Here is a 17,429-nt window from a genome sequence, read left to right as displayed (position 1 = left end):
TGGAGCAGAGAGTGGAAGTGCTGGGGGAGGTTTTCTTACCTCTGAGTGTAGCTTTTCTCAAAACAGGTGGAAACTGTGAATGTTTAATGAGGCCCCAGGACTCACAGACCAAATTCACAGACCAACACAATGAACACTGGTCAAACATATTCTTTATTTAAAAGAGAGCCACTGCAAAGGGAAAGCAAGGGAATAGAATGAAATGAAGAGGTCAGATATCCAAGTCAAGGCTCCCACTTCCTTCTTGGCCCACCACCGATTCAGGGCTACAGTCACATCCCCCTTCTCTACTGGGTGCCATGTGGAGCCCCCCACGTTACTTCAGATTAATGTGGTAGAACTTCTTCCACCTCTAGAGTGAGGAAGGGAAATAAGACTTCCCTCAGTCTCTTCAAGGTGTCCCTGCTCATTACCATGGGTAGGGCATCCACAAGAAGGTCTGGGTTTATGTACTGCAGGTGGAAAAGCGCATAACCCAGCAGCCTAATGAAGATCATGACCATGAAGACAAGACACCTGAAATGCCTGCAAAGAGACATTCTTGGTTAGCATGGGGGACAGGGACAGCCCAGGATCCAGCTGTAGGAGGTGAAGCTCACACTCATAAATAACTGAATTGCTTTCTTCAGGCAAAACTGATGGAGAAGGGAGACCCAAAGGATGAGGGTAGGGGATAGGCAATTGCAGAAAAAGATCAATGTAGTAGTTAGGCATTGCATAAGGCTCTCCTGACATGTAAGCCCTCTGACAGAATAGATGTCCATATAGAAAAAAGTTGGAAGTGGAAAAGGAGATTTTCCAGGTATTACATAAGTGGCAGGCCTTTTGGGGGTTGCCAGAAAATGTTCAGGACTGTCACACCTATGAGTCTCATGACCAGTAGTCCTCTTCTGGTCTACTATAGCAAGAAGTTCTAGAATTTGGAATAAGATTGGGACATCTCTGACATGATGTCCAGGCAAAATCATTAGGATAGGTTTTTTTCCTAAACATCAAGTGTCAAAAGAGACCAAGTTAAACAATAAAAGGTGTGTGTGTATTTTCTTGTGTGCTCCCAAGAAAATTTCACACTGAAATCTTGTCTAAGGCCTTCAGTCTTTAATTATATTGAAATGTCATAAATTGAAGCTCTTCACTAAAGTACTACATGGAGCATTTCAGAGTTAGTCCCCTTGTTTCAAAAATTAAGACAGAAAAGGCATAGAGAGTTTAGGTGATTTTTGTTTTCTAAAATGTTCAGCCTACAGTGAAAGAACTGAGAAAATTAATGAGCCCTGAACCATCTTCTCAGCAAAGAGTATAGCGGAGATTATCAGGTTCAGGATCTGAAAAATAGAAAGGGGTCATGCCAAGAACCATAAGAATGGAAATGCAAAGTAAAATGCAACCTGCAGCATTTATCTTGAAGATATAGCTACTTTTTCCAGCAAAGTAAAATGCAACCTACAGCCTTCATGTTGAAGAAATAGCTACTTTTTCTGTATAACTCTGGTGTTGTGGAAAGGAAGGAAAGAAGAGTTGGGAGAAATCTGGGGCTGCCTGATATTTTCTGGCTGGTGGGTGTATTCATCCTTATTCCTTATACCCTTACCAAGTCACTCGCTTCTAGAGAGTGAATGTGGCCTAGACTGGGTAAAAACCAAGATTCTACCACTTACCTGTACCAAAAGATTCTCTTCTGTTTCTTAATGATGGTCTTCTCCTATGGGAAGCAAGAAAAGCCACAGCTGAGCCTGTCTGTGTGGTCATAGACAAGCAGTGTAGTAGGGTACCAAGAGCCACCCAGGAGTCAAGAGTCAGGCTGCCTGGATTTGAATCCTGACTTTGCCACTTTCTAGCTGCCATAGTGTGGAACGAGGTACCAAACTTCATTATGTCCTAACTCTAGGTTTATTACAAAGGGGAGAGGATGCAGGGAGCAAGGAGAGAGAAGCCAGGGGAGGGAGGGAAAAAGGAACACTCCAGTGTGGGACAAGGAAGACTTACCATGTTGCTTTGGATGGTCTCTACCAGAATTGACCCAGGTTTCACAATTTGGGAAGAGTTATTCTGGGCTTTGAATCTGGGTGAAAAAAATCGGATCCGAGAATGATATAACATAATCTGAGGGCCTGATGAAAGGTACTTTTCTAAGTCATGCAACACCGATGATTTATTTCCCAGATTCTTGATAGCATTCACAGGGTTCAACATTCAAAACTCATAACTGCTCAACGTACAGAGATACCAGGAAACTGTGGTCCGTTCTCAAGGGAAAAGACAATCAGTGAAGAATAACCCTGATGTAACCCTGATGTTGGGTTGAAACTGCAGAAAGTCTCACACATGTATGGTCACCTGACTTATAAAACAAGGCACCACTGAAAATGCATGTTCTCTTAAATAAATGGTGCTGGGTCAATAGGCTCTCCACACAAAAACCATGATCTTGATCTCTACCCCACACCATAGAAGAAAGCAAATTCCAGATGAATGCGAATTTAAGTGCACAGTAAAATAATAAAACAAAATTGTAGGGGAAAGCATAAGAGAATAGTTTTATGACGTAAAGAAAGGACTAAGCAAAAAAACAAAAGTCAAAAACCCCAGAAAAAAACAAAAACTGGTCTGAGAAGCCCTTTGCCCTTCCAGGACATCCCAGGGACTGTCACTGCAGTCTATCAGGGACATAATTTTTCCAAACTTACACTTCTTTTTCAAGAAGCATCACCTCTTTTTCCTTTTCCATCTGCCTCAGAATTTCCTGGTATTTCTTCCCATGGAAACAAAAAAAAAATTGTTATAATGAAGAATTTCTCCATATTTCATTATGATGTCATTGATGATTCTCCTAAGACTAACTCCTTATACTCCAAATGGTGCATGCATGAGTGTGCATACATGAGTAGGGAAATATTCTAATAAAAATTGGGAGATACTGGGACTAGATGGATATATCTGAAAAGAAAAAAAAGAGTTCTCGCTTTGGATTCTGCTTGTATTCAAGTCCCAGTTCTGATGCTTACTGTTGTGTTCCCAGAGCACATTACCTAACTCCCCTAAACCCCAGTGTCCTCTTGATTATAACAATATCATCCCAATAGTTTTACTGGACAAATTAATGTAGAAAAATACTGTATGTTGAGAGCTTACAAATACTGTATGTGCCATTGCCTGGCACAAAGTAAATCCTTAACATACATCTGTTCTGTTGTTGTTGCTATTGTATAAAAGACATTTTCCCCGGTGGCAGATTTTAGCCCAATGAGAAACCAAGGAGCCCATAGCTTTGGAGAAATTTTGCCTCTTCTCTGACTTGCCCCTGCTGGCAACATACCTTTATGTAGTGGGCCTGGTCCTCACAGAGCTGTTGCAAAGATTGGTAGTCGTTCTCTATCTAGAAAGAAGAGAAAATTAACAAATCTCATCAGAACCAAGCCTTGGCTGCTCCTGGGGACCCTAACTGGTGCATTGGACATGTGGCTGGTTACCAAGCAACTTCTAATTTTAAGGGAAAATAAGCATATCACAAAGCAGTAATCTCATCATTCAGGGGCACAGTATAATTTTGAGCCAAACAAAAATTGTTTGCCAGGTTGTCATATGCCTGTCAGGTGAAACATCAGGAGAGGTATCAGGGCACTTGGGTTTGGGATTCAGCAATAGTATTTTGAAGGGGGCGGTAAAAGGGTGTTTAAGAAATGGTAAAACCAGTACTTCTAATATAAGCTTTCTTGCCCTTCACCTGCATGGGAATCAGAAATTCCTCTGCCAGATGTTCCTGCTACTCCCCCTCCCATGCCTCCAGCTGTCCTGTTTCTAAGACTTTGGGGTGTTCTCCCATTTATATCCTGGCCAGACCCTCAGTGAGGAGACACTGCCTCTACCTTGAGCAGTTCCTTCTCTTGCTTTGTGCAGGACTCTGTTGACTTTTGTAGTCTGACCTGGAAGACAGAAGAAAGTTCTTAGCATTCTTTTGTGGAAGGCAAATGGGTAATGATCACCCTCTCTCCAGACCAGCAAGGAACATGATAAAAATGGCTATCATGTATTGAGGGATTGAGGACACATTTTCACAACCTGGGGTGGGCACTATCATTAGCCCTATCTGACAGATGGGGAGACAAAGGCAAGAAGTTAAGTGCTTAGCTTCTTTAAACGTCACATGGTGGCAGAGCTGACATTTAAGCCTTGGTCATCTGACTGCCCAGTCTCTGAGCCTTAGCATCCTCCTCCTTCTAGCCTGACTGACCAAAGCTCACAGGCCTCTTTCTCCCTCTTACCTTCCAGAGGGTACACTCACATAAATCTGCAGAAAGTTCCCCAACAGGATTTCTGTCCTCTATGGGGCATCCAGTTCATTCATTCATTCAACAAATATTGAGCATCTACTATGTGCCAGGCACTGTTCTAGGCACTGGAGAAATAGGAGTGAACAATATAGACCAAAACTCTCGCCCTCACTGGGTTTACCTTCTCATAAAAGAAAAAGATAAACTACATTTTAAAAAATAAAACTTTTTTGGACTATAAGCCATGGGTTGGAAAATGAGATAAGATTATTGACACATTGCTGTATAATTATGGAAGTTCGTTTATTTATTTATTTGAGAGAGAGAGAGAGAGAGCACAAGAGGGGGGAGCGGGAGAGGGAGAAGCAGACTCCCCGCTGAGCCAGGAGCCCGATGCAGGACTCGATCCCGGGACTCCAGGATCATGACCTGAACCGAAGGCAGTCGCTTAACTGACTGAGCCACCCAGGCGCCCCTGAATATCCATATTGTGCGTCATTCAGACCCTAAGCTTCTTGGCTGGTTCCTGATGTGCCTTCAGCATGTGTGTTCTAGTGATTGATGGGTGATGAGGTCTCAAGCAATCCCCTCTACTTTGATGACATTGAAGTGACCTCTGCAGTTACTTGACTAATCATGTTATGAATGCCCCACAGGCCATGAGGTAAAGGAGAGGGAACAAAGACATTGGCTCACCTCTGAGAAGCACACAGACATACCTAGCCTGGGAGAGTCCTTGAAAGTTGTTCCTCCCGAACCTAGACTTGACATACATCTCCCAGAAAGTCTCTAGGTTTGCTCTTCTACTCACCTTCAGTTCTGCCAACATCTGCTTTAGGGTTTCTTTATTAAGGCCATCATTCTTATGTCTCCTTGAAATCTGAAATACCATCCCCAAAACCATGAACTGAGTGAGGCACACAGACATCAAAAACTGGGATAGTGGCCGACTTTGGGGTCTTGGGGCTATGGAATGGTGGTGGTTAATGAACTTAGATCCCAGGTAGAAGCTTCTGATAGAAGAGTGTCTCCTTCTTGCTCATGGGAACTGCCTGACTCCAGGCTGGCTGGAAAGACCTTTTTGCTCCCATAGGCCGTGAAAACAAATGCCCAGGGAGCAAGGAGGAAGTGGGGGGGGGGCAGAACAGTTGGGGGAGGGAGGGAAAAATCTTTTCTCCTATAGTCAGTCCCTTAGCTATCTCAGCAGACCTGTAATCCCAGGGAACAAATGGGGGTGTTCATCAGAGTTTGTCCTAAGTGGGTGGCAGAGGGGAGGGAGCACACCCATTTAGCCGGTTGCTCCTTCTTGGGTCTTTCTGACTAGAGAGTTCAGGAGTTCAGACGATTCTGTCAAGATTCCTAAAAAATGAGCCTCCTTCAAGGGGGGCCCACCTTACCTTCTTCTGAAGCTCTACCACATTCCTGCTCAGAATCTTGTTACTTTTTTCCTGTGGAAAAGAAGAAGTAAAGGGGATACACCTGCTCTGTTTCTGTACTTTCACTCTCCCTGGGTCTCTAAAATATGGTCTGCGGATGAGTGTATCGAGGGGGAAAAGGACCCTCTGGCCCCACACAGAGGAAATGGGAAGAGAGCCCAGGCCTGGGGCCCCCATGCCAAGCGCTTCATTCTCAGAGCACTCTCGTCTGATTTCTCCAGACGTAGCAAGGACCATGGATGATGATCCCCTGGCAAAGAGAGAGCAGCAGCAGACTGCAAGCCAAATGTGTCACAGGGTCCTTTTCTAGACACCTTCTTACCAGCTTTGCTGTCTCTGATTCCAGGTTCCTCAAGGTTTCCTCCTTCTCTGATGCGATGTGGTTCAATTCCTCCCTCTCATTGGCTCGTCCTAGTGACAGGGCAATCTCTCCTTCCAGACTGAAAAATACAGACACCCAGATGTGGATCACTCATGAGGACACTGCCAGCGCCCCAGCGGTGGGCAGGGGGTATACTGACTGCCAAATGCAGTGACAATACAACGTCAGCCTCATGTGGAAATTTAATGCAAGAATTTCTACATAAAGCCCCTGGGGGCATCACAGTTCATGCTTCAGAATTTAACACGCCAAGATTTATCAACGAAAAAGGAAACCTTCCTCCCATCTTCTCTTTATTCCAAGGGCCATTTTGTTGAGGAGAAGCCCTTCCCTCACCAACCGCAAAGCCTGACCTTTGAATAGCTTCTTCCTTCTCTTGAATTTTCCTGAGAAGAACTTGATTTGCCTCATCCAGTCTCTGCAGGTCCTTTTCAAGGTCTGAGTTCAGGTAGTCAAGGTTTTGTTTTGTGACTTCTAATTTCGGTATTTCTATCATCTGCCTACAGGAAAATCAGCTTTCTTATTGAGCTCAGGACAGGAAAACAGAGGAGCCCTAAGAAGGTTTCCCTGGGATCATGACCTGAGCTGAAGGCAGCCGCCTAACTGACTGAGCCACCCAGGTGCCCCTCAAATCACATTTTAATTTTAAATATTGTAAATGGAACCCATTAAAACACAAACCTTTTATAAAGCAGAAGAAATTTTTTTTTCATATGAACAATTATGCTCCAACTTACTTATTTTTTAAAATTTTTTATAGAGTATGTGGAATCCAAGCTACACCTATAAAACATGTAAAGATCTGCCAGGATGAGGGGATTTCTTCAGTACCCTTCTGTTACAGTCTCCTGAGGAGTTTCTGCTGTGTATTTTCTACCCCAGTCAAGTAGGCCCACAGGCTGGGTGGGGGGCAGGGGTGGGAGTGGATCTTTTCTCCAAATCTGACTGACTTGCTTTTTGAGGCCTTAGGTATTTCTGAAAACCCTACCATTATTAGTATGAGGAAGTCTAAAGATCTAAAACTAAAGTCTTTTCTCCCCTGGAAGGCTCCCAGGCCTGAAGAGATAATGTCCTGCATCATGGAGGTTCTCTTCCTTACTGGATTGGGGCAGATCCTTCCCATAGCAGCTCCTCTACTGAACTTTATCATCTTTATTACTTACACATCATCCATTGGGTCCTGTCCAGCTACTTCCATTGTGGGTTTCCTAAAATGTTAACACACACATTTATTACGTAAACGTAGGCCCTAATGTCCAACATAGTAACAGTTGCCCCACACTAACACAGGAGGGAGCAGGCAAAAGTTTGACCAGGCAAGACAGAGCTGAGAAGAGACCCATGCCTCCTAGTCCTTCCTGTTTTCCAGCATCAACCGCAATGTTTTACTAAATTCCGGTAATCCAGCTTTTGTTTTAACTTCAAATTGCATAAGTGAATCCCACTGGAGTACAGAAATCTTCTTGTTTTCACACTTTTTCACATTTTGGTTACCTTTCCCTTTCCTGGCCTGCGTTTGTCTGGTCACAGGTAAAGCACTAAGGGCACTCAAGCTTATGTCTTTTGGCAAATGCACTGAGAGTTTATTTCTAACCCAGATCTCCAGGGAAACTCAGGGGAAAAAAATAATAGAGAAGAGCCAGAGGGTGCCATAAAGCTGGCTGCCTGATTTCTAGGTCTATTGCCATCTGAGTTCTAACAAGTTCTAGATATCACAGGCTGAGTCGATTCTGAAATAGCAGCAAAAGCAGTAGGGTGGACAGCAGGATACACCTACCAATAGGAAGAAACAAATGTTGGGCTCCCAGGGACGGTGTCTCCTAACCGCTGCCCCAAGACTAAAGTTCAGGACCGAAACCAATCTAAGAAAAGTAGAGTTCTACACTCCCCTCTCCTTTCATGTGCCAGCTTCTCTTCTTTTCTCTTTCCTCTGAAGCTTTTTGCCTTTAATTCTCTTTTTAATTCTTTCTCACACCTCCTTCCCCTTTCATCACTCCCCTGCATTTTCCCTGCTTTCTTTACACACAAGGCATCCCAGCCTTTGATGATGCCCTCCAAACTCACCCTTCTCTTCCCCACTGAGATTTCTTCAGTTCTCACTGAGATTTCCAATTGATTGTCAGAACTTTCAGAAAAGGTATCTCCTTACTGATTGAGGCCTCCACATATCACCAGACCTGTCCTCTCCAGCGGGGTGGGGCAGCATGTCATAGTGGGTAGGGTTGAGGGCGGCAACAACTCCACATCACCCCTGTAGGCAGCATGGGAGTAGAGTTCAGAGCTTCAGGGCAGTTGAAGTCTCTTCCTACACAGCAGTAAGGTGTATGGAACACATTTCTGGACACAGGGTCAGTCCCTTCTGAGATGGCAGTCAGCTCTACAGAACACGTTTCTTCATGTCTCCAAGCCCCTAGGCCTAGTGGCAGTTGAGATCACTCTCTCTTCCTTCTTCGACTCCTTGTGATACGTGTGCAGCCTGCTGCACCCAAATCCAAATTATGCATTTCTCTTGAAGGCATCCGAGAGCTATGGGGCATGGGATAGGAAGGTCTGAGAGCAGGCCCAGAGGAATCAGAGATGTCTTCTCTATGGGCCAAGCAAGCCCTCCTTCTCACCAACTTGGATTCTTGGAGCTACAAAAGAAACTCCTTTATTTTCCCTGAACTGGCACTGCCAACACATGGGGAAAGAAAGGTCTGATGTTTCAAAGACGGAGTGTATGGAGGTGGAACAGGAAGGAGGAAAGAGGAGTGTTAGGTCCCGAAACCTGATTCCACTGCCTCCTCCTTCAAAATTCCTCCTCATTTTCTGAGGTCTTAAGTTACTGGAGCACTAGATGGGATTTCACACGCCAGTGTCACTCTGCTAGGCAGTTCTGGATTCTCTGATTGAGAAGATGAGGCAGTATGCAGAACTGGAGAGAGATCAGTGAAGGTGTGTACTTGGATTTCAGATCTGTCCCTTGCTGTCCCTTACGCTCCACTCACTCTTCCATGATGTCAGTGTAACCTTTCCCAGCAGAACTGTGCTAATCTCAAGTCCCTGGAAAGGCCTTCCAGAACATACCACTGCCTTTCCAAGAAAATATCTCTCCCACACAATAAAATCTGTCATTTAATTGTATCCATCCTTCTCAGCTCAATTCAAATGCTGCTACTTCCACACCTTCCCAGATACCTTGCCTCCAAGCCCAGCAGAACGAATCCCTCCAACCTCTGTTCTCCTCTTTTGGTATTTTGTATTGTTTTTAGGAATGTGTACACACTGGTCTTTATTCCACAGTTAGGCTAAAAACCCCTTGAGAGAGTGTGCTTTAATTGAAGCCGTTTTGATTTCCCTCCCTAGTTGAGCTCCAGGAGAGCCTTGTACATAGAATCCAGTGGGAATGGTACCCCCTGGAGTTGTTGAAGAAGGGGGTGGCTTCGAAAATGGAGAGTGCAAATAGGCTGGGTAGGGACAGAGAGCACCTGAATGTCATTCCATCCTGGCATTTCAGAGGTGTGTTACCTTGGGCAAGTTACTTGAGCTCTCTGAGCTCAAGTCTTCTGACCTGTGAGATGGGCATTATTCCTACTTCACGCAGTTGTGGTGGAGATGAAATGAAATAATATATGTAAAGCTCTTAACAGCGTGTGTGGCACACAGAAGCACGTAATTCCCCTCCGTTCTCCAACACAACACATACTCCATTTTTCTGTCTTATATTACCTTCACACATGGTGTTATGCTGAATGTTTTTAGAAGAAGTGAATGAATAAATGACTCCTTCCCCTCCCTTTATCTAGAACAGGTGTTCTCCTCCCTTTCCTTCTTACACCTGAGGGGCTCTCACCTGTACACCCCGATTAGCACACTGTCATTAGCAGCACAGCACACAGTAGCAGAATTCTCGACAGATGACCCTGACCCCCGTGAGGCTGGTCCGTGGTCATCAGGGATGCAATCTGAAAGCTTCTGCCCAATGTCCCAGAGCAGTAGGTACCTCTGCTTGAGAATCACTGATGAAGAACAAATTCTCTACACCAAACTGCCTCTCTCTTTTCTGTAAAGACACTGCACAAAATCACCCTCTCCATGAACTCTCCCAAAATGAACCCTTCTTAGCTTATTGCCCCAAGTAGACAATGTGACTTTGGAAATGACCATGTTTTCCTTTTTGTTTTGACACTAAGAAGCAAAAACACCACATTTGAAGCCCCCAATTTTCGTGACTGTACTGGACATTGTGGCCTGTGTATCTTTCCCTTAGTCCTATTCTCCTATTCATTTTTCATGTGATTCTGATTTTTCACTTATTTTCCACTATTTTGTATTAAATAGATGGTTCCAGGTGATACAGCTATAGGTAAGTAAACATGGACATAGAGTTATAAATGACAGCAAATAGATAAAGATCTGAGAGGGGTGGTGTGTTTGGGTGTCATAGGTAACAACATTGGCTATGGAATCAGACCACACTGACTTTGAATACCTGCTCCACCAGTTCCCAGATATGAGGTCTTGGACAAGTTCTTCAACCCTTTGACTTCAGGTTTCTAATTAGTAAAGTGTATTTGGATCGTTCTATGGCATATAAGATACTTTGAAAGTGTGGGTCCCGTAGATATAAACTTTTTTTTTCTCCCCCACCCCTAAATACAAACTTTTAAGACTAGGGACCATGTGTTCTTGTTCCTTGGTTTATCTCCATACAGTGTGTAACCTGTGCATGGAAGCACTCACTGTGAATACATACCGAAATTCTTTCTTCATCTAGTTCTATGCATATCATCCTAGCAAATAGAAAGAATGATATCGGGGCACCTGGGTGGCTCAGTCAGTTAAGCATATGCCTTCAGCTCAGGTCATGATCCCAGGGTCCTGGGATTGAGCCCTACGTCAGGCTCTCTGCTCAGCCGGGAGTCTGCTTCTCCCTCTCCCTCTGCTGCTCGCCCTGCTTGTGCTCTGCCCCTGCCAATTCTCTCTCTCTCTCAAATAAAGAGAAAAAGAATGATATCATGTGTATCAAGATGACAAAGACTTTTTGACACCTCTCTTTAAAAAAATTAGTCTAAAAACAATGACTAGTTGGATTTCCTATGGCCCTCCCAACACCTAGCACTTCTGCTGACTCCCTGGGGAGCTCTAAGCTTCAGCAGCTTAGGAAAACAAAGATTTGATGGCTCCTATTTACTGTTTTGAGTTCTGATTTTTATTCTCAACAGCTTAGTTTTATTGAGAATAGCTCCTGTTTTGTTCCAGTACCTGAGGCTACAGATGAGGCCTGTGCTGATTTGCATGGCTGCAGAATTCAGTTTTCACCTTTTTGTTAGAAATCCCACAAGTCAAAGGGTTTGTGTCATTATGCTATTTTAGTTCTCTACAAATATCACATCATGGCAAGACAAATTGTTGCAGTGTCAGGAATTAACTCTGTTTTCTGATGAAGGAGAATTACTTTTCAGTCAGTGGATTGTATACCTGGAAGAAGATAAAAAATTTGATTTAATATGTGTTTTGAAGACCTTATATTCCTTGCTTTCCATACAAATATTTTAAAAATTTAATCTTTTGAGATTTAGAAGAGATGCACTTATTATGCATTTTGTATAACTTTTCATAACATGAAGACTAAGTTGCAAATCAAAACTAATAGAATAAAATAAAAATTTCCTATATCATAAGAGGGAGTTGTTTAGAAGGTAACAGTGGAACTGTACAGTTGGTCATCAAAGTTTATAATACCAGGATGGAAATATAATGAATGGGATCATCACCAAAAAAGAAAAAATATCCCATCCAACCCATCATGATAAAAAACTTTTCTTATGATATTCTTAATATCTGGGAGGGATCTACCTACTAAGAATTCCTGGATTATTTTTAGAACACTGGGTCATTTAAGATAAAAATAATGCCAACAGTAGATTCTTGAAAACTCTAAAATCTTGCTCCTACTCTGTAATGCAACCTATAATAGAGTGTGTTGAAAATTTTGCTGGTGTCCTGCCTTTCCTATTAGGTGGATTCATTGAAAAAATGAAAAATTCAGTTAGATAATTTTTGGTATGGCCTAATATTTTATGTGTAGCAACCAGACTTTTTTTTTTAAAGATTTTATTTATTTATTTGAGACAGAGAGAATGAGAGACAGAGAGCATGAGAGGGAGGAGGGTCAGAGGGAGAAGCAGACTCCCTGCCGAGCAGGGAGCCCGATGCGGGACTCGATCCCGGGACTCCAGGATCATGACCTGAGCCGAAGGCAGTCGCTTAACCAACTGAGCCACCCAGGCACCCGAAACCAGACTTTTTTTTAACAGCACAGTAATTTCTGTGTAAGCAATAATCTCCTATGCTGTCAGTGGGATGTAAATGGGCACAATAACCATGGAAAACAGTTTAGAACAAACATCCACTTTGGCCAAAGCACTTTTGGAAAACTATAAATGGCAAAACAGACCATGCACCTATCCTACTAGCCAGCAATCTCACTATACAACATACTCTAAAAAAAATCTCTTGTGCATATACCCAAGGAGAGATCGTACAATAATTTTTACACAGCACTGTTAATAATAGCAACCCAAATCTGTCTGTCCATCAACAGTAGAGTAGAGAAATAAGTTGGGATATACAGCAGAAGAAATAACTTACAATTATACTCAATAACATGGTTAGATTCCCCAAACATACTATTGACCAAAAGAGGCGGAATGTATGCATTCTAAGTTGAGATATATCAAGTTCAAAGTAGATTAAACTAAACAATATGTTTTAGAGTACATATGTAGAGAATCAAGCTGGTAAGAGAAGCAAGGGAATAATTTTCACAAAATTCCCAATAGTGTTTAATATTCTGGAGGAGAGAGGGGAAGAGATCAGGATTGGGTACAGGAGGCTTTTGGAGTATATTTTGCTTTCTGGCATGGGTACATGAGTGTTGACTATTATTCCTTAAACGCTACACATGTGTTTTCACCCTATGCTTCTGCTCTTCTTCACAATCAAGCATACAGAGAAAGGCAGCCTGATTTGGGTTCTTGATGTCTGAGGTCCCTATACCTCCAAAGGATGTACAGGATGTAGAGTCCACAGTTCACGACTGAAAGAAAGAGGAAAAGCCCTTCCACAAAAGGCAATCCCCACATAGACATTTTACCTTAGGCCGAATCTCGTGCAGGCCTGTTAAAACAATCACTCTGGATTTGCCACAATGGGAAAGTAATGGCAAGCATGACTTTAAGCAGAAGTAGGAAGGGGCCTGTTTGCAGTGAGGGGGACTTGGTTCTGAGGCTTAGAATTTGCACACTGCCAGTGAGGGGACTCATATTGGCCATGGACATGTTAGGTTTGACCTACATGTATTTATAATTTTTTAGTTAGTTGCCAGCAACTTTAAAACAGATTTTGTGTGAAAATCTTGAATTTCAGTTCCTCTTGAAAGATCAAATATGATAGCACTGGATCCATATTTAGACAGAATATTCACTCTTCAGTTCAGCACTGTCCTCATCAGTCCCTATTGGTTTACACTCAGGTTGTTCATTAAATTCATCCAGCTCTAAAGGCGTGTGCAACACCTGACTGTGGATTCTGTGAGTGGCATGAAAATATGGTCCTTTTGCCTCTAGTTTTCCAGATATAAGACTGGGCTTGGCAGAGGCCAAGGTAATGCCTGCGGAGGTGGGGCACTAACTCATGTGGTCCAGGAAGCAGCAGTGAAGGCCCTTGGGGCCAGCCGCAGGGATCCAGCAGGGAGGGGCTGGGTTTAGTAGGCCTGGCCAGTGGAAACCCCATGGCTGCTCCTCAGGCCTCACAGCAGCCTAGACAGAGAGAATGTCAGTAGGGTAAGGACCAATGGTGAACACTTTTCTGCTTTTTTCTGGATGACAGAAACTCAAGATCCTGGTATAATACAAGGAGGAGTGGATGGCAAGGGGAGAAAGCCACAGAAATGAATTGATACTGGGCATCTCATTGCTCTTGAAGAGGTGAGCTCAGAAACAGATTTGACTTGATAAAGAAAAGGAAATATAATCTTTTTTGCATTTTGATTATAGTGAAAACATTCACTCCTGCCTTTTATGTGGTGTTTTACAACTACCAATTTTGATGGGAGTGAAAAAAAATTAACATATAAGTACATCCAGCCTCTTTCTCTCCTCCCATTCAAAACAGTGACTCTTGAATTTGAATTTGCTAATTATTTTCCTTGCTCTTCCTCACCTTCCATTTTCTTTCCCATAACAGCCCCTGTCCTTGCAGGGGCCAGAGCAGAATCAGAAATGGAGGGGGGAAACATCAGAAAAGTAGGGGGGAGGGGGTTGGAGAAACCAAACTGAACTTCTTAACAAACGGCGGGAAGGGGAAGGGGGGAGAAGAAGAAAGGGGGGGGGGGGGGTGGGCAGAGGGAAGGAGGCTGGGAGGCAGCAGAACAGCAGAACAGGTGAGTCAGTTCAGCCAGGGAGGGAGCCAGAGGTGAGCAAGAACTTTGTTGAGGACAGAAAGGCAGATAGTGAGTGGCAGGTGTTGCTTGTCATGAAATAAGGAGGATGCCCATCATATTTAAAATTTTTAATATTTACAACAGAATGAGATTGGAATTGCTATTGGGTAGATGAAGGGGGTGCTGTTTGAAATCTTCTTCTCTGGGGTGCCTGGGTGGCTCAGATGGTTAAGCGTCTGCCTTTGGCTCAGGTCATGATCTCCAGGTCCTGGGATTGAGCCCCATGTCCAGCTCCCAGCTCAGCCGGGAATCTGCTTCTCCCTCTCCTTCTGCCTCTCCCCCTGCTTGTGCTCTGTCTCTCTCTCTCAAATGGATAGATAAAATCTTTAAAAAGAAAAAAAAAGAAATCTTCTCTGAATCTGATGCTGGTACTGAGAAGAAAGGGGACAATGAGGATGTAGGACTCACGGTTACCCCACAATGGGGAGTCTAGAGTGAAGGGGGGACTTCAGTTAGGAGGGAGAGGCTTGTCCAACTTTAGACCTAGGCAGATGAAGGAGTGGATTGCAGTGGAACTTACAAGACTTGGGCAAAGTCTTGGGCAAAGGCCTGAATCCAAAAGGGGTCAGCAAGGATGTGCATTTCTATACCGTGGGCATGGGTGGGAGGCTCTCCTGGTTGGAAAGGCAGTCAGATGAAGGCAGGGAAACTATGCCCGTGGTTGTTGCTGGGATCACTAAAAGGTCCTCACTATTTTAGGGAGGATATTTGGTTAAACATTTTCCATTTATTTGCCTAACCTGACCATGCCTTACTGTTGGTTGGTGGGGATTTATTTATTTAGGATAAAAACAAGTGTTGAATTTTATGATTGCCATAATGTCTATCAGGCCACTCTAAGTATTGGAATTCAAAGATATTAAAATTCAACTCATTTAAATTCAACACATATTTGCATAATGCCTATTGTTTCTATAGTATTTGAATTTTGCCAATGTGCCAACAGTGTTCTCTATAGCATTTTTCCTAGATCCAGGATCCCATCCAGGATAACCCAGTGCATTTAATTGTCATAGACCTCTTTTACATGAAACAATTCTGCCTTTTTTTGTCTTTCATGACATCAACATTGTGAAAAGTATAAGCCAGTTGTTGCATAGAATATTCCTCATAGTACATAATATATACTCTGTATATAATCTTCTTAAGGCTAAGAAAGATACAGAGAGAGAATCTTAGTGCTCAAGGGACCTGTGAAATTATTCCCATAATGCTTAATTATAAAGATAAGTAAACTATTTGTCTACAAGCTAATTTAAAATTTATTTTAAAAGAGTACTTCAGACATTACATTTTTATTAGGTAGTTGGTACATACAGAATGGTTTGGTTGGGGCTGAAGTATATTCAAAAGGTTCCATGAAATAATCAGGAGGCTGAAGGCTGGTACAACTTGGATAGAGAGAACCCAGGATGTCAAGTACCTTATGAACAAGGTGCCTCTCAGGGGCAAATTACATTTTCCAAAGATGATAATAGCTCTTTCTAGGATCTGGCCACCTCTTTATCGAGTGAGGAGTCCAAGTCTCTGCTTCCTTGAATTTGGCTGAACTTGTGACTCTTTCCATAAATGCAGTGAAAGTGATACTGAGTGGCTTCCCAGGCTAGGTTAGAAAGGCCACACAGTTTCTGCCTGGTTCCTTGGAATGGAAGCCCAAGCAGCCCATGGAAAAGAATCAAAACATTGGGCCCCTATGCCTGACTGAGCTCCTTGGCAACAGCCATTACCAACTTTCCAGCTATGTGAGCAAGAAATCTTGAAGGTAAGTCCTCTGGCCCCCAGTGGAACAGCCCCAGTTAGCACTATAGAAAACAGAATAACTGCTCCCACTGGGCCCTGCCCAAGTTGAAGATTTGTGTGAAAAAAAATATATGTATTGTAACTGTTTGAACCATCTAAGTTTGGGATGTAGTTTGTGGTTACATAGCTGTTGATAATCAGAATACTGTCTGTCAGTTGTCACATGAGAAAGAAGCAAGAAACCAGGAGTGAGGAGCTCAGAATCCTTTTAGATACAAAACAAAAACAGTGTTCTAGTTCATGGATACTACAATTGAAAGGACCCAATCAGAAGAAGTTAAATGGAAATCTCTTATGGATGGACCTCATAAGCAAGAAGGAGCAGTAACACCTGAAAGGTTCCAGCTTTAAAAAAGTTTACTGAAGGCTCCAAGCATGGCTCTGAAAATTTTGCTGGATCATCCCTTCAACCTCCTGCACTCTATCCTAGTCCTTCCCAGTAAAGACCATATCCCATCTTTGTCCTGCTTCTCTGCTTTACAGTAACAGTCTTCTGGCCACTCCCTGCCTCACCATGAGGGCTTAACTCCAGGTCATTGAAACCTGGACCTTTGAAAAGTGAAACGGACCGCAGGAGCTTCAACAGCATAGACCCAAAGTCAACCAAGGCAGTCATAGCCATTGTGTTTAAGACCAGCCCAACTCCACAAGAGTCACTGCACCAAGAAACCAGATCCTGAGTCTATCTCAGGAAAATAAGAGCTACTATATGATAAAGACTTACCAAAGGCAGGTTAGGATTTTCTCCCATTGGTCTATAGCAGTCCCTTGACAGCCATAGAAAGAGCCTTCAATCTTTTCTAAAATTTGTTAGCAGCTCTTTTTCCTTTTCTCAAGTACATTTAGGGTGTAGTCGGAAGACTTAATTGCAATTAATAAGCTGTAATTAGGGTCTTAGGGTTTCCCTAGAGTTTAGGGCCAAAAGCTATGGAATCTTATTAGAAAATTTAATTAATGTATTTCCATTACATTTTCATTTACTAGGGGGGAAACCAGAACAGTGATGAAAGGATTTTTATAGAAATGAAAAAAGTTAGGTAAATTACCATTTTTTA

The 17,429-nt window shown here is 43.0% G+C and overlaps 1 protein-coding gene across 1 annotated transcript; it reads right to left on the bottom strand.

Moving 5' to 3' along the window:
- Positions 1-326: 326 nt before the first annotated feature.
- On the bottom strand, positions 327-7,287 carry LOC110585408 (transmembrane and coiled-coil domain-containing protein 5B-like). The gene is made up of 11 exons (XM_021695603.1): positions 7,253-7,287; positions 6,443-6,589; positions 6,030-6,147; positions 5,669-5,719; positions 5,083-5,151; positions 3,867-3,923; positions 3,317-3,376; positions 2,688-2,752; positions 1,987-2,062; positions 1,659-1,702; positions 327-525 (listed from the first exon to the last, which is right to left on the bottom strand). Exons 1-11 carry the CDS (start codon positions 7,285-7,287, stop codon positions 327-329), a joined length of 921 nt encoding a protein of 306 aa, XP_021551278.1.
- Positions 7,288-17,429: the final 10,142 nt, after the last annotated feature.

The sequence above is a fragment of the Neomonachus schauinslandi genome, chromosome 9 (genome assembly GCF_002201575.2).
Source record: "Neomonachus schauinslandi chromosome 9, ASM220157v2, whole genome shotgun sequence".
Taxonomy (NCBI): domain Eukaryota; kingdom Metazoa; phylum Chordata; class Mammalia; order Carnivora; family Phocidae; genus Neomonachus; species Neomonachus schauinslandi.
This window is presented reverse-complemented; position numbering and strand designations above follow the sequence as displayed.

Coding starts and splice junctions, on each gene's coding strand:
- LOC110585408 (XM_021695603.1), bottom strand. CDS start 7,287: ATGGAAGTAGCTGGACAGGACCCAATGGATGATGT. Junction 3,377..3,866: donor AAGAGAAGGAACTGCTCAAG/GTAGAGGCAGTG, acceptor TCTTCTTTCTAG/ATAGAGAACGACTACCAATC. Junction 526..1,658: donor AAGAGAATCTTTTGGTACAG/GTAAGTGGTAGA, acceptor GTCTCTTTGCAG/GCATTTCAGGTGTCTTGTCT.